The sequence below is a fragment of the Lathyrus oleraceus genome, chromosome 7, assembly GCF_024323335.1.
Source record: "Lathyrus oleraceus cultivar Zhongwan6 chromosome 7, CAAS_Psat_ZW6_1.0, whole genome shotgun sequence".
NCBI lineage: Eukaryota > Viridiplantae > Streptophyta > Magnoliopsida > Fabales > Fabaceae > Lathyrus > Lathyrus oleraceus.
Genome location: NC_066585.1, coordinates 531,276,567 through 531,304,182, shown reverse-complemented (window position 1 = coordinate 531,304,182; position 27,616 = coordinate 531,276,567). Strand labels below are relative to the sequence as shown.

Sequence of the window (27,616 nt, the reverse complement as noted above, 5' to 3'; positions counted from 1 at the left end):
AATTTAATTATACATTGAAATTACAAAACCACTTATATTTCGGCACAATTATTTTTTAAAACGACATATAATAAAAAATTGAGGGAATGTATATTAAGTAAATATATATTTATTTTTAAGTAAATATTATTTAATAAGAAAATATATTTTAAGTAAGTAAATATATATATTAAGTAATATTTTTATTTAAGTAAGTATTTCAAACATAGTTATATAATGTAGTATTTATAGTATGAAACATTAATAAAAAAACTTCCAATTTCAAAATTATTTTTCTTTCGTCCAAACTAAAATACATGATTTTTCCATCTCTTCCATCTCTCATCATCTACTATTTCTATGGATGAGTTTTTGGAATATTTCATTAAGTTTTTTTTTATGATAGGAAGAAAGATTTTAAAAATGTAGAATATATAAAGCATCGAAAGATTCACGTAGAAGTGAGAAATTTTTGAGTTTTAATTGAATTTTTAAGAGAGAGAAAAGTTCACGTAGAGTTTATGAGAGAGATTTTTTCTCTAAAAAGTTGTCCTAATGCATTGGAATACAACATTCAAAATGTCACTCTGCATTGTAATAAAACATTCATTGAATTATGAAAATTGTAGAAAAAAAGAGTGGGATTTTGAGATATTTTAGGAAGAGAAAAATTAATTATACATTGAAATTACAAAACCACTTATATTTCGGCACAATTATTTTTTAAAACGACATATAATAAAAAACGAAATGAGTATATATTAAGTAAATATATATTTATTTTTAAGTAAATATTATTTAATAAGGAAATATATTTTAAGTAAGTAAATATATATATTAAGTAATATTGTTATTTATTTAAGTATTTCAAACATAGTTATATAATGTAGTATTTATTGTAAGAAATATTTTTATTTAAGTAAATAAATACGATTTAACTAAACATATGTGGCGGAACTGACGGGGGACGTGGGAAGGCCACGGCCACCCCTCAACTTTTTTTTTTTTAATTCATATATATTAAATAACTAAAACGTCCTTATTTTAAATTTAAATTATTTTTTATTTTTTATTTTTCATTCAAAATTAGGTTAAAATACAAATAAGGTAAAAAAACTCCTACCTTTCCTTTCTTTCTCATATAGGTTTGCTACCGGCACCGGTATCGGAACAAATTAAAGTGATCGGCATCTAACAGATAAAAAACTTTATTCATTCTTCTTTTATAAAAAGTAACAAATTAAAGTGATTGCTTGATTTGTGTTTTTGAGATTTTTAGGGTTCTTCTTTCTTGATGTGTAAAAATAATATATATGAGGTTTATTAAGCCAATTCATAACACTGTAATTTACAAATATAGTTATACACTGTAATAAGGTTTATTTAATCATTCTTGCTGCTAATTTCTAATAGTGAAGTTACCGGTATTTGAAAACGGATTAAAGTTGATTAATTAAGTTTATTAATTTTTTTCTCTTTTAATTTTTATGTTCTCTAAATTGATTTTTGGATCTGATATGATATTATAGGAAGAGTAAAGATGAATAATAGGAAAATTGATTCTTTTTTCAAAAGGAAAGCATGTGAAATTGAAAGAGAAGAGAGAGATGAAGAAACTATAATCCCGACATCCGAATCTGAAACAGTTCTTGAGAATCCAACAATTGAAGAACATCATGGTTTTGAAAATTATTTGGAACGCGATCCTGGAAAAGCGTCCTCCGATTTGACAATATCCACCAAATCAAGTGGATGCAATACAAAGATCTTATCTAAAATGGGGTCCATATCAAATTCATTTAGAAAACTATCTTTTGTCTGGTAACGAGGATCATCCGAGAAGGTTTCAACATACTTGGTTTAGCATATTTCCATCATGGTTAGAATATTCACCATCTGAAGATGCCGCATATTGCTTACCATGTTATCTTTTTAGCAAAAAACTAAGTGGATGTCCCGGATCACTTGTCTTTATTTCTATGGGTTTTAGAAATTGGAAGAAAGTTAGGAATGGAAAACATTGTTCCTTTCTTAAACACATAGGGAAGGATCCTTGCTCACCACACTGTTTGTTGGTTAACACTACAATTGACACTACAAGCTTGTGCTTTTAGGGGTCACGACGAAAGTAGCAAATCAAGAAATCACGGTAACTTTCTTGAGTTATTGAAACTTTTAGCATCCTACAATGATGAAGTTGCAAAAGTTGTGTTGGAAAATGCTCCACAAAATTGCAAGTATACTTCACATCAAATTCAAAAAGAGCTCTTGCAAATTCTTTCTAGTAGGGTGAAAAAGAGTATTCATGAGGAAATTGGTGATTCCAAATTTTGTATCGTTGTTGATGAAGCTCGTGATAAGTCAAAAAAAGAACAAATGACTCTTGTATTAAGATTTGTTGATAAAGTTGGTTTAATACAAGAGAGATTTTTTAATGTGGCACATGTTAAAGACACCACATCTTTAACTTTTAAGGAAGTAATATATGATATACTTTCTCGACATAACCTTGATGTTTCTAACATTCATGGCCAAGGGTATGATGGTGCTAGAAATATGAGAGGAAAATGGAATGGTTTACAAGCCCTCTTTATGAAGGATTGTCCTTATGCATACTATGTTCATTGTTTTGCTCATCGATTGCAACTTGCATTAGTTACATCATCAAGAGAAGTCAAACCTGTTCATAAATTTTTTGAGAAGCTGATCTTTGTTGTGAATGTTGTTTGTTCTTCTACAAAGCGTCATGATGAGTTACAAGCTGCCCAATTATAAGAAATTGCTTATTTGTTAGAGATTGATGAGATTGTAACTGGTAAAGGTGCAAATCAAGTTGGTACATTGAAACGAGTTGGAGATACTCGTTGGGGATCACATTACGATTCAATTTCTAGCTTGATAAACATGTATGAAGCAACTTGTTTAGTTTTAATTTTTTTTGCAAAAGATATAGGGAGTTATGCTACACGTGGGGATGCAGATAGTTGTTACAATTACTTGAAGCCATTTGATTTTATATTTATTTTGCACTTGATTAAAGAAATCATGGGAATAACAGATATGCTTTGTCAAGCCTTACAAAAAAAAATCAAGATGTAGTTAATGCTATGAACTTGGTTCGTTCAACAAAACATCTTATTCAAGGTTTGAGAGAAAATGGTTGGGATATATTGTTTACTAAAGTGGTATCTTTTTGTGAAAAGCATGGTATTGAGATTCCTGGTCTTAATGATGTTCATTCAACAACAAGATTTGGACGCTCCCGTCTTGAAGAGAATCAAGTCACAATTCAACATTACTTTAAAGTTGAAATCTTTTTCACTACCATTGACAAACAGTTACAAGAGTTGAATAGCAGATTCAGTGAGCAGACAATGAATTTGTTAACTCTTTCTTGTTCTTTATCTCCTAAGGATGAATATAAAGGTTTTAGCATTGATACTATTTGTTCTTTAGTTGAAAAATATTATCCTATGGATTTTAGTGATCAAGAGAAGAATAATTTGCAATTTCAACTCCATATTTTCTATTTGTTGCTCGTCAAGCATCAAACTTGAATAATTTATCAACTATTCAAGAACTATGTTCATGTTTGGTTGCATCTGGACAGGCTGAAACTTACTTCTTGATTGATAGACTACTTCGCCTTATCATGACTCTTCCCGTTTCTACGGCCACAACTGAGAGGTCTTTTTCAGCAATGAAAATTATTAAGACTAAGTTGAGAAACAAGATGGATGATGAGTTTCTTGGAGATAGCATGACAGTATATATTGAAAGGGAGATTAGTGCAAACATTAGTTCGGAGTCAATTATTGACGATTTCAAGTCATTCGGAACACGTAAAGCATTACTTTAAGGTAGTTTTAAGTTATGTAATTTAAATTTTTAGTAATTAACTTTGTATTTATTTTAACTTTAATGTTTTATTTAAAATACTATTTACATTTTATTTATAATCTTTATTTTACGTTAGCGGTCATCCCAAATTTTTTTATCTGACTCCGTCACTGCCTACTTGTTCGATATATTCATTTCCAATACATTGACTATATCAAGATATTCATTAAGGGAGATCCTCACTATCTCGATCTTGAAGGATCTTACGATCACCTAGACTTCTCAAAATTTTCAATCAAATAAGCACCACATAGTGCATGCAATCTGGTAAGCAGGGACGGAGGCAAGTGGGCAAGTGTAGTGTTATGGGGACATGTGCCCCGATTATATTTTTCAAAAAAAAAAAAATATATATATATATATATATATATATATATATAAAAGTCAACAAAACAATATATTTAATTAAAATCATAAATTTTAAATAAATTGAAATAATATTATTTGTATGAATGTATTATTAAAAATTAGGTGGAAATCATAAAATATATGAATATTTAGTTTCTAAGTTATTTTGTTAGCTTTTAATTTTTAATTTCTATAATCAAATCAAAATATGTCAGACTAAAATATAGTTGAATTATTTTTTTTATAATTTCAAAATGAAATTTCCCTAAACCTTTAATAATATTGATTTATAAAATTTTATATTAATATTAGGATTTCATAAAAAAATGCATATATCTAACCATATCATTATTATTACTTATATATATATATATATATATATTATATATATATATATATATAATTATATATAGATATATATATATATATATATATATATATATATAATATATTATATATATATATATATATATATATATATATATATATAAAATTTTATATTAATATTAGGATTTCATAAAAAAATGCATATATCTAACCATATCATTATTATTTACTTATATATATATATATATATTATATTATAATATATATATATAATATTATATATATATATTATATATATAATTATATATATATAATATATATATATTACTTGATAATAAATTTAGAAAATTATTAAATATTTTTTTAAAGATAAATTTCATTAAAAGATAATTATGAAATATATTTATGCTTTAAAAATAAATAAAAATAAATTTATATATTAATATTTTGTTCCTATGGATCAATTTTTTTTGGCTCTGTCCCTGCCAGTAAGTAATGATTGATCAGCAAAACTAATTATGGAAATATTTATAAAATTTGATTAAATATAGCATATTCTATAAGTGAGTTGGAATGGAAATGAGTCTTTGAGAATTAAATATATCTTACAATGAAATGAGTTTTAGGTCCCAGATATTTTTCAAAATTTTATTTAATTAAATACCAATTTAAATTATTACTTCTTTAAAAAATTATTTAAAGTATTAAATTAATTAAAAATATTATTAAATATTAAAATATTCTAATTATCAATGACAGGTAATTAAAAATAATTTTTATATTCTAATCATCATTGTCATCTATACAAAATTGAAGGGGAACTACAAAAATCCTAAGATCATCAAAATTAAAGAATTAAAATCGCTGATGTTGTAATAAGAGAGTCAAATTTTTTAAAATGTCCAAAAAAAAATCAAAAGTGCATTTAAATCTAAATATTTTAAAATATTGTTTATATAATTGATCTTATAGTAAATGCTATTTTAAGATAAATAATCTTTATTATGTGTCTACTACCTAAAGAAAGCTACTTGCTCGATATATTCATTTCCAATATATTGACTATGTCAAGATATTAATTAGGATACTAAAAGTCTCATGGAAGTTAGAAGTTAGAAGTTCTTATAATATAGCAACAGAGTGGAGGTATCATTAAATTATAAGATTTATTTTGAATAATTCAAAACTTTGTCCTTTTTTTTTTCTAATCATATATTTCATCCGTCCCTCCCACACTGATTTATTTAAAATAAAAAATTATACTAAAATAAATGAAAAAGTTATCAAAATCACTCGTAAAAAGACGGAAGAACTATTTAGTTCAACTTAACAACTGTTGCTTTTGGAGTGAAAGATTAAATTTTAAGTGAGCTAGATTATAGTGATTCATAGATTATAGAGAAAATCAAATTCTAACTTCCTGAACAAACTTGCATGGCTCGAATTATTTATTTCTAATACATTGATCATAACAAGATATTAATTAGAATAAATAAAAACTCTTAAGGAAGAAGACTGGGTTGTTAGAAGTTGAAAGTTATCATCTGTCCCAATGAAACAAATAAAGTCAAGGTATAATTAAATGATAAAGGTTTATTTTGAGTGATTTAAAGCTTGATTATTATTGTTGTTGTAATTTTATCATTCCAAAATGAAATCAATATTCTGAAATCAAATTAATTATTATTGTAGTTTTTTTTGCCAAATATTATCGTTATTTGATTTTCTTTAAATGATAAAATGAATATTTAATTGTATAATTATATGTTATTAAATTATAACTTTAAAATTAAAAATAACTATTTAATATAGTTGATTAATATTAATTGAGTAATTTAATATTATTGTTAATTTACCTACCAATTAATTATTATTATTATTATTATTATTATTGATATTTACCCGCCATATATGATAAGAATATTTTTAAAATTTAAATAGTATATTTATTATTTGATTTGATTTGATTTGATTGAGATCCAAACTCTATAAATTAAAATCGGTTACTTATTATGAACAATAATATAGGGTCATTCCAATGTCAAACACGTTGTGAGTAAGTTTTGCAACAGCGACTATAACACACAAATTCATCAATGGTGATTATGTTGACATCAAGGTCAATGACTAATCTTCATTGAGATTTACGATTGGGCCTTCATTTATGGGTCTTGCAACCAACCATAAAATGATGCCTCCAAGCCCCTACAGCTCCTTAAGGAAGCAATGGTTATATTTCCAGGCTATTCTCGACTACTCCATTGGGTTCCTTGGCAGGTCTTCGGTTCATCAAGTGAAAAAGTCTAAAGAGTGGGAGCATGTGCCACTGGGAACACTTGCATTAAGTGTCTATCTTGTAACTGAAACTTTTCTCGAGACAAACTTGACATGTGGCCTTAGGCCTGTTAGCGAAAGTGACCCTTTTTAGAGCACTCAAGTACCTGAGTAAATCGAGCTTTTATCACGATTGTTGGTAACTCAGTTCTATTTCCTTATGTCTACTTAGTGTTGATCATGTGTGGTTGACCAAGCGATATAAGGAAATCCAAAAATGCTAATTTTCCCTCTCTCCACTTTCATTGCTTATGATACTTTGAGGATTCTTTCATTGCTTTCCCCATTTTCAATTACAACTCTTGTGTAGCTAGTGTTCTAATAAATTTGTTATGTTTTGGTGGTCTAACTTGCACGAGGGTCAGAAACGCTTCTCCTTTAAGGTAACAAATTAATCATGTTTCCCTCCTGTACTTGTTTATCGTTTGCTAGGGATTTTACAAAGATGGTGTTGAAGAACTGACCTAAGATATTGATGTTGAGAATATAGGAATGAATGGTGGCCTCGAACTTAAAAATATCACTCCCTAGACCAGTTACACTACGCCAAATAAGGGAAAAGAGGGCGCTTTTTTTGGCCTATAACAGCACTTTAAAGCGCCCTCTAATCTGGCGCTGGCATAGGTAAAGACAACGCTTTTTTTCCTGGTGAAAGCGCTGTCTAAAGTGGCTCTTTAAGCCCTTTAAGGGCCACTTTAGAGGGCGCTTTTTAAAGAAAGCGCCCTCTAAAGTGGAAACATTTAAGGGTTTAGAGGGCGCCTCTAAAGTGGAAACTTTTAAGGGTTTAGAGGGCGCTTTTACTGGAAAGCGCCCTCTAAAGTGGAAATTTAAAGGGTTTAGAGGGCGCTTATTTTGGGAAGCGCCCTCTAAAGTGGGTGGTTATTTAAATTTTTTTTTTTTAAAAGCGCTATATTTATTTATTTATTTTAGACAACCTGTATATTGAAGCAGTACACCCAAAACTGTATAATTTGAAGCCCTTTTTCACACATTGCATTCAACAAGCCTTATATACAACAATCCATACATATACAACAATCCACTGATATATAATCGTTTAACTTCTAAAGATTCTAAATATACAACCAATTCATAACTTAAAAAGAAATAAAACTAAGTAGCAAAAGCATCTCTGAGATGTATATTTTTTTTGCTAGCAGCAGTCTTCTTAGCAACAACCTCTTTTTGTTCAATATCAATAGCATGAACCTAAAATATCATAAAATTAGTTAGGTGATGTATAAGATCAAGAATTAATATTTTCTATGCATAAATATCATATAATTGTGTTTATACCTTTTTTTTGATGCAACTGACTCGATTTGCTGCGTAATCCCCTTATATTTTTGGTCCCTTATCTTTTGAAGATAGAATTGATATTTGTTTAGATGGACATGTTCCATTGTCGTAGAGGGATACTTTCAAATATCCAGCATCATCATCTACGCGAATGAGGCTTGACGACAATGGAACATCTCCATCTAAACAAATATCAATTGATACTTTCAAGTATCCCTTGCCCCTTGCACGAATGATTGACTTCATAATAGCCATTTTACCTGTAATAAAGAAAACAATTAAAATCAGATGACAAATGTAAAAACAATTAAAATCATAAAAGTCATTTTACCTGTAATAAAGAAAACAATTAAAATCATTTGACCTGTACCTTTTTCACTAAGTTCTCTTTCTTTTCTTGGTTGGAATATGTTCTACATGTCTCTTAACAACACGGACGGTTGGATTGATCCAAATACCCTCATTATGATCATTTCTAATATATGAATCATTTGATATAATATTCTCATCTTGATCATTTCTGGTAAACGATTCAATCTCAACATCAATATCACCTTGATCTCCAGTGTTTTCATCAATTACTTTGTTGGAAAAAAGAACTATAGACCATTTCGTACTTTTCGGATCATTGACATAGAACACTTGTCTAGCTTGAGAGGCTAGAATAAAAGACTCATCTTTGTATCCCACCCTATTAAGATCCACTTGCAAAAATCCTGACTTATCCATTCGAATGCCGTTATTATTTTCAACCCACTTGCAACCAAATATAGGAATCTGAAACTTCTCATAATCAAACACCCAAATGCGCTCGATAACACCAAAATACGACAGATTTGCAAATTTGGGGTTTGAGTCCTTCACACTTGATATGTGCATTGCTTCAGCTACCACGGTGACACCACTATTCTGCATAGTACTTTTATCATCTTGTTCTTTGGTATAAAATGTGTATCCATTAATCGCGTATGCGCTATAAGAAAAACATGGAAACTTGGACCATATGCTAAGCATCTCAACCTTTCTGTTATTGAAGCGGGATCTGAATAATACTTTGAATAAATATGATCCTTAAACCAAGGTATAAAACATCGATTGTGCTCTCGTACTATCCAATTTTCATTTCTATTGGGATTTAAACCTCGGAGAACATCCTTGTGAATTTCAACATACGGCTCAACCTCATTCTCATTGTGCAGAACATACAAATGCACTTGATCCCGTTCGACCCTTGATACTGCCACGATTTCATTTCCAATTAGATTTTTTCCTTCTTTCTTTTCGACAAGCTGAGACTTGGGGAGTCCGATTGACTGAACATTAGACAAATATTCAGTACAAAACTCAATCGCTTCTTCAACAATGTATCTTTCAACCATACAACCTTCTGGTCGACTTCGGTTCTTCACGTACCCTTTTAATATTTTCATATAACGTTCAACAGGGTACATCCATCTCATATAAGCTGGTCCACACAATTGTGTCTCTTTCACAAGATGAACAACTAGATGTACCATTATGTCAAAAAATGATGGAGTAAAAAACATTTCAAGCTCACACAAAGTAATAACGATTTCTTTTTGCAACATTGGTAAGATCGCAGGATTGATCACCTTATTGCAAATTGACTTGAAGAAAGAACACAACTTAGTTATAGAGCTTCTTACTTTTTCTGGAAGAATAGAACGTATACCTATTGGGAGAAAATGTTCCATTATAACATGGCAATCATGGGTCTTTAAACTCTTTAACTTGAGGTCTTTCATAGACACAAGTCTTCTAATATCTGAAGAGTACCCTTCTGGAACTTTAACTTCACTTAGAAACTTACACAATGTTTTTTTCTCCTTTCTAGATAGAGTATAAGCAGCAGGCGGTAGATATGTTCGTTTTCCTTTCTTCAAGGGTCCTAATTCAGTTCTTATTCCCATCGCTATCAAGTCCTTTCTTGCCTTAAGGCCATCCTTAGACTTTCCTTGTATATTGAGTAACGTGCCAATAACACTTTCAAATACATTTTTTCAATATGCATAACATCAAGAAAATGTCTCACATACAAGGACTTCCAATACGACAATTCAAAAAAAACTGACCTCTTCTTCCACCCACTTTTGACAAGTGTGTGGGCAAAAGGCTTGCCAAACTGAGTATCCAAATCTTTCACCTTTTCAAAATTTGATCACCCGTCAATATAGGTGGAGCTCTGCCTTGTTCTGTCTCTCCATTGAACGCCTTTCTCCATCCACGGTAGTGATGATTTGAATTTAAGAATCTCCGATGACCGAGAAAGACATTCTTCTGACCAAACTCCAAGCGCTTCCAATCTGTTTTATCTTCACAAATAGGACACGCACATTGACCTTTTATGCTATACCCTGATAGATTTCCGTATGCTGGAAAATCATTAATTGTGCCAAACAACATCGCCCTCAAGTTGAAACTTTCTTTCCTATATCCATCATAAACCTCCACACCAGTCTCCCACAAAATCTTTAAATCTTAGATTAAGGGCTTCAAGTACACGTCTATGTCATTCCCTGGTTGTTTAGGTCCAGAAATCAACATAGACAACATCATGTACTTACGCTTCATACATAGCCATGGAGGTAGGTTATAAATCATAATAATCACAGACCATGTACTGTGTGAGATACTCTGGATACCGTGTGGGTTCATTCCATCAGTAGATAATGCCAAGCGAAGGTTTCTTGATTCTTCTCCAAATTCAGGATAATCATTATCAATTTTCAACCACTGTGGTGAATCTGCCGGATGTCGATACTTTCCATCTATAATTCTTTCATCTGCATGCCAGGTCAAGTGTCTTGAATCGGTTTCACTACGAAACATGCGTCTAAATCTCGGAATAACAGGAAAATACCACAAGACTTTTGCTGGAGACAACTTGTTCTTATATCGCGAGACACCGCATTTAGGACACTCATTTAACGATGCATACTCATTTCGAAACAAAACGCAATCGTTTGGACATGCATGTATCTTATCATAGCTCATGCCAATAGAGCACAACATCTTTTTGGTCTCATATGTTCGATTGGGAAGAACATTATCCTCAGGAAGCATATCTTTCAAAAGGGCTAATAACTCTGTGAAACTTTTATCCGACCATCCATTGCCCGCCTTTAAGTTGTACAACTTTAATACCGCAGACAATCTTGTGAATTTAGTGCAACCATCATACAAAGGTTTCTCTGCATCACTTACCAACCTCTCAAACATTTCGGGACAATCCTTAAGATCTCCTTCAAGTGCTTCTGCAATCTCTTCAACTCGGTCACAATCGTATGTATCTGCGCCACTATAGTTTGAGGCATAGGTCGTACTATCCCCCGGTTCAACATTCTCGTTACTTTTCTCACCATGCAAATTCCAACATGTATAACTTCGATCAATTCCATGCCTCATTAGATGCGATGTCAACTGAACTGCGTCAACCCGTTTCCCATAACAACAACCCAAGCAAGGACATATCATTTTACTGGGGTCTTCGGCGTGCGCAACGGCAAACTTAACGAATTCTGATACCCCATTCTCGTACTCTCTCGACAATCGATTGGAAGACATCCATGTATTATCCATTACTAATTAGAATAAACAAAAAACAATTTCAGAAGAGAAACCAATTTCAGAAGATACTCTGTGCATGGCATTCATGTCTCCATTTACTCTATCAAATAACATCCATACCTAAACTTCTTAAGTTACTAGCTACGCTATGTACTGGTTGGCTGTTAATGAAGAATTCAAACACATTCGGACCTAGGTTTCTAATGATACTGGTGTTGACACAAAATCAGATGTTCATAGGTCGTATAACCCTAACTACTGGGTAATGTAGTCCCATTGCATGCGCTATCATGGTCACTAAAAACCAACCGTCAATTGCCTAATAAACCCAAACTATTTAAATGACTATGAATATTGAAACTTTACAGGTCGAAACAAACGTAGCATAGACAACAATAACATAAAACTGAAATGGGGCAAAGCTAAAACAAAGCAATAGTGCAAGTAATAATGTATGCATCGTGTACCTTTGATTGGTAGAAGGAGGAAACGTCGTAGTTCTAACAGAGGTAGAAGGAGAACGCCTTAGAACCCTAATGTGAAAAAGAACGAAAATAACAGAGAGTGAAATAACAAAACGCGCAGTATGTTATAATTTTAATGTTTACTAAAGGGGACCTTAGAGGGCGCTTGTGGAAAAAAAGCGTCCTCTAAAGGGGGCCTAAGAGGGCGCTTATGGAAGCACTCTCTAAGGCTTTCCAGAAGCGCTTTATAAACTGGAAATGCACATGGACTTATAACAGCGCTTTATTAAAAGCGCCTTCTAAGGGTAACCTTAGAGGGTGCTTTCTAAAAAGCGCCATGTATTGTTGTCCCTCTATCTCCTCCTTATTTTTTCGCTTCACCTTAGAGGGCGCTTTATTACAAAAGCGCCCTCTAAAGTGCGCTGTCTATTGCTCCTTATTTTTTCGCTTCACTTTAGAGAGCGCTTTTGTAATAAAGCTCCCTCTAAGGTGCGCTGTCTATTCCAGTTTTTGGCGTAGTGTTATCTAAAACTCATTCGGCAGCACCTTCTTGAACTTAGCCATCTCATGTTCACCACTTCCTGTTAGTAATATGTCATCAACATAGAGACACACCATAATCATTTTGCGTTTAAAAGTATGTTGAACATAAACACCATTCTCCATCTCACACTTTCTGATTCCTTGAAGCTTGAAAAATGAATTAATTTTCAGATTTCAAGCTTTAGGAGCTTGTTTCATTCCATATAAGACTTTATGAAATTAACTTATATACCATCCCTTCCTGATTCTTTTTCAAAAATCCAGGAGGTTATGACATTTATACCCTTCTTACAATGGACTCTTCAAAACTGCAGATTTCACATCTAAATAAACCAAAGGCCAATTCCTGTTAGTAGCTATCGCAATCACCAGTTTGATTGTTTCATGTCTTGTTACAGGAGAAAACACTTCAAAGTAATCTAACCTAGGTTTCTGTAGGAAGCCGATTGCTACTAACCTTACTTCGTGTTTGCCAATTGATCTATCTAGCTTTAGTTTCACCTTGAAAACCCATATGACGCTGATGGCTTTCTTGTTATTTGGAAGCTCAGTCAACTTCCAATTCTTGTTTCTTTATATAGCCTCAAGTTCTTCTTTCATGGCCTTCAACCACGCTTTCTTTTTGAGAGCTTCTTCAGTACTCACTAGTTTAGAATCTAATAACATGGAACATTGAATGAATTCTCCTTCAGAGTCTGTTTTAGTATCTTGCAGCATGTCAAACTCTGCAAGCCTTCTTGGTATTTGTCTGATTATTTATGGCCTATGAACTTGTTTAGAATCTCTACGGATGCTGAAACAATATTAGATGCTAGAATCCCAGAAGTACCACCTTCAGAGGCATGACCACCTTCAGAGTATGGAATATTCCCAGAGTCTGGATCTCCACCAGAGTCTGAATAACCATCAGAATCTGGATCATAATCATATTCACCTTCAGAGTCAAACTCGCCTTTAGAGTCACCTTCAGAATCATCTTCTGATTCTGACTCATCTTTAGAACCTTTAGATTCTGAAGTATCTCTAGAGGTTAACTCTACACCAGAGTTGGATTGATATTTTACTCCAATCCCACGCTTCTGATTGCTTCACAATAACATCTCTTATGAATTCAACATTGTTAGTGACAGGACAATAGAGCTTATAAGCACATGTACCGTGGTACCTTACAAGCAACATAACTCTGCTTCTATCATCCGGCTTCACTACGCCAAAAAGTGCTTTTGGCAGCACCAAAAAGAAAGCGCTTTTTAAAAAAATCGCTGTAATAGCTTGAAAAAAAATTCGCCTATGTAAAGAAAGCGCTTTTAAGGTAAAAGCGCTCTTATAGGTCTCCACTTATGAAAGCGCTTTTAAGGTAAAAGCGCTCTTATAGGTCTCAGTCTCACATCTATGAGTTTCACACTTATGAAAGCGCTTTTAAGGTAAAAGCGCTCTTATAGGTCTCATGGGTTTCACACTTATGAAAGCGCTTTTAAGGTAAAAGCGCTCTTATAGGTCTCAGTCTCACACACTTATGAAAGCGCTTTTAAGGTAAAAGCGCTCTTATAGGTCTCAGTCTCACACACTTATGAAAGCGCTTTTAAGGTAAAAGCGCTCTTATAGGTCTCATGGGTTTCACACTTATGAAAGCGCTTTTGAGGTAAAAGCGCTCTCATAGGTCATTTATAAAAATTATAATAAATCTAATATTACAAAATCCCTGACTTTCAGAAATCCCTCTTTCACTCTCTCTCGTTCGAAGCTCTCGCTGCCCTGGAAAAAATTCCACAGAGTACCTGGAAATCTCAACGATAAACACTGCAAATTTGAAAGAGACTGCATTCGAAAGAGAAGGATTCAATACCTGGAAATCTCATTGCGTTTTAAGGTTAGGTTTTCGTGTCTTTCTGTTTTGCCCTAGAAGTCAAAGAATAGGTGGTCGATTTTGGTTTGAATGGACTTGCATTGCTACATTATGGGTTATTTATTTGTCAGTATCGATTATTAGAGTTTGTGACTATGTTTGCTTAATATTCTGTAACTTACCGAAAATTAATAGAGTTAGAAATTTCAGTTGAAGTTTATTGAATTAACAAACTCTGTTGAATTTCTATGTATAAGATGGTTAGACATTATAACTCTGTTAAATCTCTATGATATAAGTTAGTTAGGGAATGGGTCAGTTAATCTCTGTTAAATGAATTTGTTAGACATTGTTCTGTTAGATTCAGTTATGTTCCTTTGTTGATTTCAGTTAGGAGAAAACTGTTAGGTTGCTAGCTTGGTGTAATTGGATGTTAGTTATATGTTAGAAACTGTTGGATTTATAAAGTGTGACAATTAGGATATTAGACCTGTTGGAGTTAATTAATTAGTTATAATGAATTTGAATTGGTGCAGTCAGGTTTGGAGTTGGTTTGTTGAAGTGTCTTGATCGACACTTGAGCTGTTAGAAAATTAGTTATATGAGGCTGATGTTAGGTAAACAAGAAAGTTAGCTAGATAAATGATAATGAGTAAGCTAACTAAATCGTAAGTTGCATTATTTTGATGAAAACTTGACCCTATGTCTCGAATTAATTATGGATTTGCCTCTGACTAAATGTTGTTGTTGTTCTTTGTATGCATAATTAGGTAAATATTAATGAATGAGGTTAGCAAGTGTTGTGCTGACAATTTGAAGAAATTCATGAGAAAATTTCTTGAATTTTTGATGGTGATAATTAGTGTAATTCGACGAAATCCTTATATGGTTTTACACTGTTAGAAATTTCTTGAAAATTAGTGATAATTAGTATAATTAGTGTAATTTCTTGAAAATTTCTTTGGAATTGGAATTACATGGTTTTATACTGTTAGAAATTGAATTAGTTGCTATGTTAGGAAATTAGTATCTGTTATGATGTTATTTTGCTTGATTTGTTGTGATGTGGTTGTTATGTAAGTGAGAAGTTGCACAACACTTCGGGAGATTTACTTCACCATAGACCACTCCCGGATGGACACCTTAAAGTATCGGTTGATGTTGTATTAGATAAGGAAGCGTTGCTACCGATACCTAACATTGTTTCAGAGACAACATTGCTGCGAGATGCAATAGGATCATTTGTTGCATGGCCCTTGGATCTCATTTTCATTGATGATGAGGTATGTTGAATTCAAAAACCACTATGAATCTTTTAGTATTCAAATGTCAATTCTGAACCGTTAAGTTAATTTTTTTTACATGGTAATTTTAGACGCCTACAAAACCCGCATCTAAGGATCAAGGGATTTTGCGGCACAACGAGTCTGTTGCATCACAAAAAGAGGTATATTGAAAGTGTTAATTATATGATCCGAATCAAAAAATGCATGATTTTATAATTTACCTATGTTATATGATTTATAGGTATTTGCTCAAGGGTCACAACAACTGAGCCAGAAAATTGGTAGTCGACAGAAAAACAAAAGGGATCTTCCAGTGACTTCTTTGCCAAAAAACGTGCTTTTGTGCCTCGATACCAGATATCTCTTGAAACACTTGTTGACTCATCAGATATGGCAACAGCTGGTGCTATTCGCTTACTGGATATGGAGGAAGATATCTTTGGTTATTCATGCACTGAAACAATCGGAAAAGAAGATCTGGAACATATTTTTCGGCATCAAGAATTAGGCGTCGGTGTTATACACACATACATCCGGTAATCCGATCTATATATTATTTAATTACTTGAACAATTTATTTACACATTTCAATAAAATAGTCTAATGTTTATTATGTTTTTATTGAAGGTTCTTGTATGACAATTTCATGCGCGGGAATGATCAATTGTCAAACAGATTCCGTTTCGTGTCTTCCTCCCTGGTCAACAAAGCATTAATTTGTAGGGAACCGGATTCATGTAGAGAGTACTTAGTCAAGAGATTCATGGCCAGCAGTACAAACAACTTGTATCTTTGGCCGTATAATTCAGGGTTAGATTTTAATTCTAAGTTTATTCTAATCTTTAATTGTTTCTTTAACGTAAAAAATTTCCATATAAACTTTTGTTTTAATTTATAGGTGTCACTGGTTGTTGCTTGCTATTGATCCTTTAAAAGAAGTGGTATATTTTCTGAATTCGATAGATGGTGAATGGACAAATTATCCGGATATGAAGCAATTAGTTGATACGTAAGTGAGACTGTTCTAAATATTCGTGTATATTTATGTGAGATTGTTCTAAATATATGTTTTTATTTTGTTAGATCAATAAAAGTGTTCCGATCTCAAAGACAAGCTCGAGTACCACGTACTAAATCCAGCAACATTACGTGGATAAAAGTGCAGGTACTTTAATTTTCACAATTTTGCTTATAATAGTGATGCTACTTGATAAGAAAAGATAACTATACATTCTTATTTATTTTTCTATGTAGTGTCCTCTACAGCGCAACGGTATCGATTGCGGATACTTTGTAATGAGGTTTATGAGGGAAATCATTAATATGAATCAAATAGAGATTCCAATCACGGTATGGATTTATAACTTAGGATTTGTTTTAATATTTATCGAATATTTCATATTATTTATTACTTTTAACTAAATCATGCATATTATGTTTTGTTATGTAGTACTTTGATGAATACAAGTGTGCTCATTACACGAGACTGCAGTTGGAACAAATCAAGGAGGAATTGTGTCAATATTTTATTGAGAAAAGATTACTTAGTATATAATGGTTTCAAAATAACATGAATACTTTGATGAAGAATGGTTTCTGGTTGGCAAGTGTATAGTTCTTTATATTTTTAACAGATTAGTTATGACTCCAAATAGGCCGTATAACATATTAGTTTTGACTTGTGTATAGTTCTTTATAATTTTAGTGATATCTTTAATTTCATGGATAGATTAATGTGTTCATTCTTGTGTTGGTTTGCTTTAAAAATTACAAATGCTTGAATTATGACTCCAAATGTGTTCAGTGCCTATCTATCCTTGTGTTGGTTTGCTTTCATGGATAGATTATGACTCCAAATGCTTGAATTAGAGAGGCTTGATTTACAGGTTTATGGGATTATTCCCAAAAATATTACAGGTTGAAATGGTAGGCTTAAACTGAAGGCAGCGTTTTGTTATTTTACTAGAGGAAAAGACAGCGCTTTTTAGTAAAAAGCGCTGCTAAAGGTTGTCAATAGAGAGCGCTTTTTACTAAAAAGCGCTGCTAAAGGTTGTCAATAGAGAGCGCTTTTTAGTAAAAAGCGCTGCTATAGGTTGTCAATAGAGAGCGCTTTTTACTAAAAAGCGCTGCTATAGGTTGTCAATAGAGAGCGCTTTTTAGTAAAAAGCGCTGCTATAGGTGGTATATAGACAACCTTTAAGAGCGCTTTTTACTCAAAAGCGCTGCTAAAGGTTGTCAATAGAGAGCGCTTTTTAGTAAAAAGCGCTCTTAAAGGTTGTCTATATACCACCTTTAGCAGCGCTTTTTACTAAAAAGCGCTCTCTATTGACAACCTTTAGCAGCGCTTTTTAGTAAACAAAAAGCGCTGCTAAAACCTATAGCAGCGCCACCTACGGCAGCGCTTTTAAGCGCTTTTAAAGGCCAAAAAAAGCGCTCTCATAGGTCTTTTTTGGCGTAGTGCTTCCTTCACTTAGCATCTGAAACGTGTTTGTAACAAACATAACCAAACACGTTCAGATGACTCACACTTTGCTTATCTCCAGTCCACTTCTCTAAAAGAACAATTCCCTTAAGCTTTTTGGTTGGACACCTGTTGAGCACATATGCTGCAAAAGGTGTGAGGTAGCTTCTTCTCCTTCAGCATAATCCTTGTCATATTAAGCAAAGTTCAATTTCTTCTTTCAACAAGACCATTATGTTGAAGAGTGTATGGAGCAGTCATCTCATTCTCAATTTCATTCTCTTCACAAAACTTTCTGAACTTTGTAGAGTTATACTCGCATTCACCACCAGTTCTGAGAATTTTCAACTTCGGACCATTCTTATTCTCAGCCTTGATTCTGAATTTTTTAAATTCAGGAAATACCCCATGTTTGAAATTTATGAGGGATACCCATGTCATCCTTGTGAACTTATCAAAAAATGACACAAAGTATTTATTCTCTCCAAGTGAAGGTACTGGAAATGGTTCACCACATCAGAATGCACCACACGCAGAACATGCTTTGCTCTTGGAGGCATTTCAGATGCAAATAATAGTCTTGGTTGCTTTCCTCTTACGCACACATTGCATGACTTCTCTGATTTTTCAATTGTAGGAATTCCATGTACCAACTTCTTTGAATTCAGATGCCCTAAGCTCTTGAAGTTCAAATGACCAAATTTTTTGTGCCACATCTCATTTTCCTTCACAACACTTGTTGCACTAAGGCATTCATAGTTTGCAGTTTTAACATTCGCTTTGAATGTTCTATTCTTTCCCTGTTCTGACTTCATAATCAGCTTTTGATTACAGTTATACAACTTCAAAACATTGTCCTTCATGGTAACTGAGAATCCTTTCTCAATTAATTGACCTACACTCATCATATTGATTTTCATGCCAGGAACATACCCGTTCTGAATTAATGTTGATTTACCATTATTTAGAACTACTCTGGCATTTTCCATACCTTCAGCATAAATGTATTTATCATCCGCACATCTGATCTTTATCCTCTTACAAGAGTCAAAGTCAATCAGCCGTTTCTTATTTCCAGTAAGATGATTTGAGGAACCAGTGTCCATATACCATCAGTCTGCCACATACGCATCATCAGATTCAGAAGTCATCAATAACACAGATTCTTTATCAGAATCTACTCATGAGTAATGATAGTGGATCGCCTCCTAACTTTGATATGTATTTACGTTTCTATTCTAACATATCTCACATAAGTACTTTCATGCAACTCTTAACCAACGAGAGAAACTAGAAAAATAGTGTAGGAATAGTACAAGGAACTAATTCATAGGAAAAGTCCTCATGATTTGGAAGCAATAAATGGGAATTTATTGGAAACTGGTGCCCAAATTTATGTGCAGTACTTTCACTTGGATGCATCTTGAAAATGCAACCCACAACAACATTTCCACTCAATTATTTTTCAAACAGCTTTGCGTTGATTATGTAGCAACTTCATAAACAGTTCAACGAAACTTCCTTAAAACTGTGGATCCGTTCCACACTTGAAGACACAGTGCTGATTGCCTATATCTGTAACTTTATAAAACAACTGATTGACATTAAGAAAGAGTAAATAACAATGAAAATTACATTACATTCATTGTTTTCCTTCCTTTTATGCTTCTACTACATATATATCAGTTTCCAAATCACTTTTATCTCTGCCAAATGTCGTGAGCATCAACAATCATCGTTACTCCAGTTAAAGAACAGTCTTATGTTCAAGCTTGAAAGTTCAAGCAAACTGAAGTTGTGGAATCAAAGCATTGCTTGCTGCAACTGGAGTGGTGTAACTTGTGACACCGAAGGGAATGTTATTGGCCTTGAGTATTTTTGTTCCATAATTTTAGTGTTGTATTTGGATCAAACTCTAGCCTCAACAAGATTAACTTCATGGTTCGACAGCAGTCGAAGACGTGCATGTCGTGGTCGAAGTTTGTTCTTGCACGCAATTGTATATGTTAGATTGTTGTTTAAGTTAGTATATTGAATTTGGTCAGTTTGTTGAGCCAATTGTTTAGTTTGTTAGTTGAAGGCTATGATTTAGTTTTCTTATAGATAACATATTAGTTCTCACTTCTCCATCAATCACTGATAATCCTAATCAGAGCGAGAAAGTGGTATGGTTGAGATTCAATTGTAAACATTGTTCGTTAATGTGTAATTGAATCAAGAATTCAGATTTTAACCACATTTATTGTTCTTTCTCTTCTTTTTTATCTTTTCCTTTACTTTGTGACATTCTTATTAATCAAGAAACCGATCATACTCTATTATTTTGGGCATCGTTTCACAACATTTAATTTGGTAGAAAATTGAGGATCAAATGTGAAATTATTTTTTAGTTGACGCAACAATGATTGTTCCTCAAGACATTTGAAAGAGGAAACAATGAGATAGACGTGTTGGGGAAATAACAAAAATAAATAATTTTTTACGCACTATTCACAAAAAGAAAAAAAAGAAAAAATTAAAAAAAAAACTCACAAATTCATTATTCAACTTTTAATCTATTCAAAACAAAATTACAAACTCTCTCATTAAACTATAACTTTTGAAAAAAAAAATTGTAAGCCATCTCTCAATTACAATTTTTTGACGAAAAAATTGCAAACACTCTTAACAAACTATTTTGAACAGAAAAATAAAAAATTCTCTCAAGATTTTTGAACAGAAAAAAAGAAAACCTATCAACAAATTGTTTTTGAATGGAAAAATACAGAATCCTCTCTAAACATACAACTATCCAAATCTTCAATACACTCAAAAAAATTATATTTTATTGTTGTGTTGTGTAGAAAAGTAAAAATAACTATATCTATTTATATTAATATTCAAATTTTATTCTCTTTCTACTCTCTGATCAGAGATTTAGTTGATTATATTATTTGATAAAAAAGATGCTATAATAGAAAAGAAGGAATGAAAGTAAAATAATTCTCATTGTTTTCTTTACTTGCTCTTAGTTATGTGACAGATGATAGTCTTATAGATGTTGTTTAAGGATGCAAAATTATATAAGAAGTTTCCTTGAAAAAAGAGGTATAGTGAGTCTCGCCTTTTCCATTCAACGATGGAAAATAACACTCCATGTTTTTCTTCTATGGTGAAAATTTAGAAAGCGACCTAAAGAAATTTATTATAGTATAATAACAACCCATACTAGACTGCTAGCAAATATATACTCCCTCCGTACCAAGTAAATTTCACCTTTCTAGATTCATTAAATAACTAATGTATCTAATCTATATATAGACTAGATACATTAATTATTTAATGAATCTAAAAAGGTGAAATTTGCTTATAATATGGGACAGAGGGAGTACAATATATTATTAATGATCTTTATTATGTCAAAAAGGCTCGTGATTTAATGGATATATCAATTGGTCTATACCATATCTTGACAAAGTCAACACATTTTCATTGAACAAAATTAACTTTTACACAAATAGGACGAAATAAAAGTCATCAACAACCGCATAAAAAATTTGAATTTGGCTAAACAATTGTAGTAATTTGTCACACTACGAAATACTCAACTTTTCACTATTTTATTTAGGGGTGCAAACATATTGGCTTGAAACGAGTTTGATTTAACTTGTTATTCCATCTGTTTAAAATTTTAATAGGTTGAATTTATCTGTCAACCTGCAATTTCATAATTAAAATGCCCTGAACAAACCCGAACACTTACGAACTGGGTTAGATTGAATTTGCAAGTTGTATACAAATTAAAAAATAAATTTGATAATTATGTTTTTAATTTAAAATTTGTGAATTGCACAATTTTTTCAAACATAAATGAGATGAAACAAATCATTTAATGTCAAATGAAATTCATCCATATATCATAACATTTAATGATAGTTGGAAATTATCACGTCATTTCTATAAAATCCATAAGTTATAAATGATACAAAACGAAAATAAGTGTATGATTCAGTAAGCTTTAGCTTCTTGGATTATATTTTCTTATCAGATTTGACATAAATGTTAAGTGGAGATCCTGAATTAGAGTCTATGTGTTTTCTAGCAATCTGGTTGTGTTGGTCAATGGCTCCCCTATGTGAAGAAGAGTGTCTCCTTGACCTTTGTTAGGATTTTGATGAAGACAAATACATCAATAAAAGAAGAAAAAGAGAAAGTCAATTATGATCAACAAAAAAGAAAAAAATTAAGACAATGAACGATAAAGATGAAGACAACAATCAATCATGACAAAGTGTCAAAGATCAACATTGAACAAAGCTAAGATTATCTTTATCTTCGATATATCATCATTCATCTTATATATCACTCAAAGTTAACCTAAAATATTTTCAAAGTTATTTCATGAAAACCCATGAAAGCTTTGCCTTAAAAAAATGTTTCTAGTACTAAGAGAAAAGATTTGTCCGGATACAACATTATTGTATCCCAAGACAGGTGCTGAAAGCAAAGTTGTACTCGAATATAACATCACTATATCTGAATACAGGTAGTCAGTTTTAAAAATTTTAAGCAAGTGTTGTATTCGAATACAACTTGACACTACTACAAAATATATTTTTTGGCAAAACTTTCATCTCACCCAACAAAAAATCGATGTATAATGTCAAAGTGCATCATGTTTTATTTTTTATAAATTAAATACCACATATTTACTCGTATTCTAAATAAAACCGAGAGGAAAAATAATTCAGGACATGCTTCGAATCTCAGCAACAACAATTTATTATTTTATTTATTTAAAAGTGGTATACAACAAAATCTGAATAACAACAAAGATTTGTTGTTCTATAAGAATAACTTGAAAACATTTGTTGTTCTCCAAAAATCCATTGTCAAAATCTGGAATTGTTTAAATAATTTATTTTAATATTATGTGTAAACAATGTAATTTTAAAAAAAACTTACTCCCCTCGATTTTTTTTACATAAACCGAGAAGTATGTGACGTTTGGGATGAAACATATTTTATTGTATTTTTTATTTTAAAAAAACACATATTATCTTGGTTTTGGGTAATAATCAAGGGAAAATACAAATGTGTTTATTAAGTTTCTTCAGCTTCCTTATACAAATATTTGACGTCCATTTAATGAGTATCAATGCTCAAGACATTGTTATTAGTGATCCGCGTGAAACCAAAAAGACATTATAAAAGAATTCTAAATATTAAAAATTGATAGTGAAACATTTGACATTGAAAATTTTAAAATCTAAAGAAGCATTTATTTTATTTGAGAAAAGTTCTCTAGGATGGATTGCAAGAGCAGAAAGTTATTTGGGTTCAAGACTTTTGTTCTTAAATAATCATATAACTGAATATTTATTTTTCTTATCTAACTTTTTTATTTATTTTATGTCAGAAATAACTGAATACAAAAGCCATAAAGAATATATTGCATCAAACATTTGATTTTCCCCAAGATCAATGAAACAAGGATCCCCAACATTTATTCTTCCCCAAGATAGCGAACATTTGTTCTTCACCGACAATGATGCCAATGAATTGGATTGAATTTGTTATATATGTTTAATTTAATATTCCGCGTAAGAAATGTAGTTTGTAAATAAATTAATGTATTAATATTATGTGTAAACAATGTAATGAGTATTTAAAATAAAAAAGAATATATTTTTCCTCGGTTTTGGTCATAAACTGAGAGGTATGAAAATATATAAAATCTACTGTTGGGGATCAATCCAATGATCATATAAATTATCCTCTCGATTATTCTAAAATTGAGGGGTATAGTGGATAATTTTCATGATGCCCTTCGTTACTTCACCTTTGTAACTGAGAAAACACTTCAAAGTAATCTAACCTGGGTTTTTGTAGGAAACCGTTTTCTACTAACCTTACTTTGTGTTTTCCAATTGGTCTATCTAGTTTTAGTTTCACCTTGAAAACCCATCTAATGCTGATGTCTTTCTTGTTATTTGGAAGCTCAGTCAACTTCCAAGTCTTGTTTCTTTCTATAGCTCCAAGTTATTCTTTCATGGCCTTCAACCACACTTTCTTCTTGAGTGCTTCTTCAGTACTCACTGGTTCAGACTCTACTAACATGACACATTGAATGAATTCTCCTTCAGACTCTATTTCAGTATCTTGCAGCCTGTCAAACTTTGCAAACCTTCTTAGTATTTGTCTGATTCTTTGTGGCCTCTGAACTTGTTCAGAATCTCTACGGACGCTGAAACAATATCAGATGCTAGAACCCCAGAAGTACCACCTTTAGAGGCATGACCACCTTCAGAGTCTGGAATATTCCTAGAGTCTGGATCTCCACCAGAGTCTGAATCACCATTAGAATCTGGATCAGAATCAGAATCAGATTCACCTTCAGAGTCAGCGTTGCCTTTAGAGTCAGAGTCGCCTTCTGAGTCTCCGTCAGAATCATCTTCTGATTCTGACTCATCTTTAGAACATTCAGATTCTGAAGTATCTCCAGAGGTTAACTCTACACCAGAGTTAGATTGATATTTTACTCCAATCTCACGCTTCTGATTGCTTCACAATAACATTTATGCTGAATTCAACATTGTTACTCACAGGATAATAGAGCTTATAAGCACATGTACCATGGTACCCTACAAGCAACATAACTTTGCTTCTATCATCCAACTTCCTTCACTTATCATTTGGAACATGTTTGTAACAAACAGAACCAAACACGTTCAGATGGCTCACACTTTTCTTATCTCCAGTCCACTTCTCTAAAGAAACAGTTTCCTTCAGTTCTTTTGGTTGGACACCTGTTGAGCACATATGTTGCATGAGCATTAGCTTCTCCCCACAAGGTGTGAGGTAGCTTCTTCTCCTTTAGCATAATCCTTGTCATATTAAGCAAAGTTCGGTTTCTTATTTCAACAAGATCATTCTATTAAAGAGTGTATGGAGCAGTCACCTCATGCTCAATTCCATTCTCCTCACAGAACTTTCTGAACTCTGTAGAGTTATACTCACTTCCATCATCAGTTTTGAGAATTTTCAGCTTCTGACCACTCTTATTATCAGCCTTGATTCTGAATTTCTTAAATTCAGCAAACACCCCGTGTTTGAAATTTATGAGGGATACCCATGTCATCCTTGTGAGCTTATCAACAAATGACACAAAGTATTTATTCTCTCTAAGTGAAGTTACTAGAAATGGTTCCACCGCATCAGAATGCACCACACCCAGAACATGCTTTGCTCTTGGAGGCATTTCAGATGCAAATGACATTCTTGGTTGATTTCCTCTTATGCACACATTGCATGACTTCTATGGTTTCTTAATTGCAGGAATTCTATGTACCAACTTCTTTGAATTCATATGCCCTAAGCTTCTGAAGTTCAAATGACCAAATATTTTATGCCACATCTCATTTTCCTTCACAACACTTGTTGCACTAAGGTATTCGGAGTCAACAATTTTAACATTCACTTTGAATGTTCTATTCTTCCCCTATTCTGACTTCATAATCAACTTTTGATTACAGTCATACAACTTCAGAACATTGTCCTTCATGGTAACTAAGAATCTTTTCTCAATTAATTGACCTACACTCATCAGATTGTTTTTCATGCCAGGAACATACCACACATTCTGAATCAATGCTGATTTATCATTATTTAGGACTACTCTGACATTTCCCACACCTTCAGCATAAAGGTATTTATCATCAACACATCTGATCTTTATCCTCTTACAAGAGTTAAAGTCAACCAACCGTTTCTTATTTCCAGTAAGATGATTTGAGTAGCCAGTGTCCATATACTACCAGTCTGCCAAATACGCATCATCAAGTTCAAAAGCCATCAATAACACATATTCATCATCAGAATCTCTTCTAGCTATGTTTGCTTCTTCTGGCTTCCTATCCTTGTTTGACCAACAATCAACAGCGAAGTGACCAAACTTCTTACAACAGTATCACTGAACTTTTCTCTTGTCATACTTCTCCTTCTCCTTCTGAGCACTCTTCTGCCTTCCAAAAGTTGAGGTCTCATACTACTTACATAGAGACTGAAACTTCACCTCCTTCACTGATGCATCATCGTCGTATGACCATACCAATGTGTCACACGCAGTCTTCGCCGTCGTCGAATAAGCAATTTTATCAAACACATTCACATCCACACACTTATGGATGTAGAACAACGCCTTATGATCCTTCTTCCTCAAATCATGCTGAGCATTTCTCTGCGCATCCGTTGCATTTACCAGAAGTGCAACCAGAACGTAACCGTCGTTGACGAGATCAAGAACATCTTGAGCGCCGAACAACACACGTATCTTAATCATCCACTGATTCCAGTTCTTGCCATCGAACACTAGAAGCTTGGTACTCAGATTACCGTTTCCGTTCATCTTCAACCTTGTGCAATACACTTAGATATCCCCAAACAATAGTGTTTCCCAATCCCGCAGAATCAAGAAATGTGATTTTGTTATGATTCCGATCAAAAGTTCAACACGAACTCAAGAAACGAAATCAATCACACCTCATCATTCACTCGTGTTTCCTCGTGTTTCCCTATAGATCTGATCTGAAGCTCTAGATACCAATTGTTGGCGCACAAGGTAAAAAAATGAAGATGGAGGATGAAAGAGAAGAGAGAGAGAGAGAGTCCGAAAATTCTAACAAACTTCCTCTAATAATTCCACTAACGGTTACACACAAAAATTAGTTGCGCACACATTGCACTACAATATTCAGTGGATACAACTGTTGACAGTTACAACACTATATATATACAAATAATAATGCCACATAGGCGAAATATTAAAATACTGAATTATCCTTCAATATTGACCCACTAGGTTGGATCTTCAAAATCAGACTATAACCTCACTCCTATGCAATGATAGCAGATTACCTCTTTATTATGATCTGTATTCACTTTTCTGTTCTAACAAATCTCACCGAAGTACTTTCGTGTAACTCTTAACAAAAGAGAGAAACTAGAAAAATAGTGTAGGGATAGTCATTTATATTGCAAATCATAAAATAGTACAAGGAACTAATTCATAGGAAAAGTCCTCATGATTTGGAAGCAATGAAAATGCAACCCACAACAACATTTCCACTCAATTATTTTTCAAACAGCTTTTGCGTTGATTATGCTTCGGAGACAGTTGAACGAAATTTCCTTAAAACTGTTGACCCGTTCCACACTTGAAGACACAGTGCTGATTGCCTATATCTGCAACTTTATAAAACAA

General features: G+C 32.6%; 2 protein-coding genes across 2 annotated transcripts; both read left to right on the top strand.

Annotated features, from left to right (window-relative positions):
• The first annotated feature begins 15,276 nt into the window (after positions 1–15,276).
• On the top strand, positions 15,277–16,454 carry LOC127104805 (uncharacterized). The gene is made up of 5 exons (XM_051041959.1): positions 15,277–15,296; positions 15,710–15,911; positions 16,004–16,075; positions 16,156–16,227; positions 16,272–16,454. Exons 1-5 carry the CDS (start codon positions 15,277–15,279, stop codon positions 16,452–16,454), a joined length of 549 nt encoding a protein of 182 aa, XP_050897916.1.
• A 103-nt stretch (positions 16,455–16,557) lies between these two features.
• LOC127106730 (uncharacterized) lies at positions 16,558–17,564 on the top strand. Its single transcript, XM_051044034.1, has 5 exons — positions 16,558–16,724; positions 16,813–16,923; positions 16,998–17,079; positions 17,169–17,264; positions 17,365–17,564. Exons 1-5 carry the CDS (start codon positions 16,561–16,563, stop codon positions 17,467–17,469), a joined length of 558 nt encoding a protein of 185 aa, XP_050899991.1. The 5' UTR covers positions 16,558–16,560; the 3' UTR covers positions 17,470–17,564.
• The last annotated feature ends 10,052 nt before the right edge of the window (positions 17,565–27,616 follow it).

What these genes read in the sequence shown, in the direction of transcription:
- LOC127104805 (XM_051041959.1), top strand. Translation starts at nt 15,277, where the DNA reads ATGAGTAAGCTAACTAAATC. An exon ending in TCATTTTCATTGATGATGAG is followed by an intron (nt 15,912 to 16,003) that starts GTATGTTGAATT and finishes TGGTAATTTTAG; the next exon opens with ACGCCTACAAAACCCGCATC. An exon ending in CTGTTGCATCACAAAAAGAG is followed by an intron (nt 16,076 to 16,155) that starts GTATATTGAAAG and finishes TATGATTTATAG; the next exon opens with GTATTTGCTCAAGGGTCACA.
- LOC127106730 (XM_051044034.1), top strand. Translation starts at nt 16,561, where the DNA reads ATGCGCGGGAATGATCAATTGTCAAACAGATTCCGTTTCGTGTCTTCC. An exon ending in CTTTGGCCGTATAATTCAGG is followed by an intron (nt 16,725 to 16,812) that starts GTTAGATTTTAA and finishes TTTAATTTATAG; the next exon opens with GTGTCACTGGTTGTTGCTTG. An exon ending in AAATAGAGATTCCAATCACG is followed by an intron (nt 17,265 to 17,364) that starts GTATGGATTTAT and finishes TTTGTTATGTAG; the next exon opens with TACTTTGATGAATACAAGTG.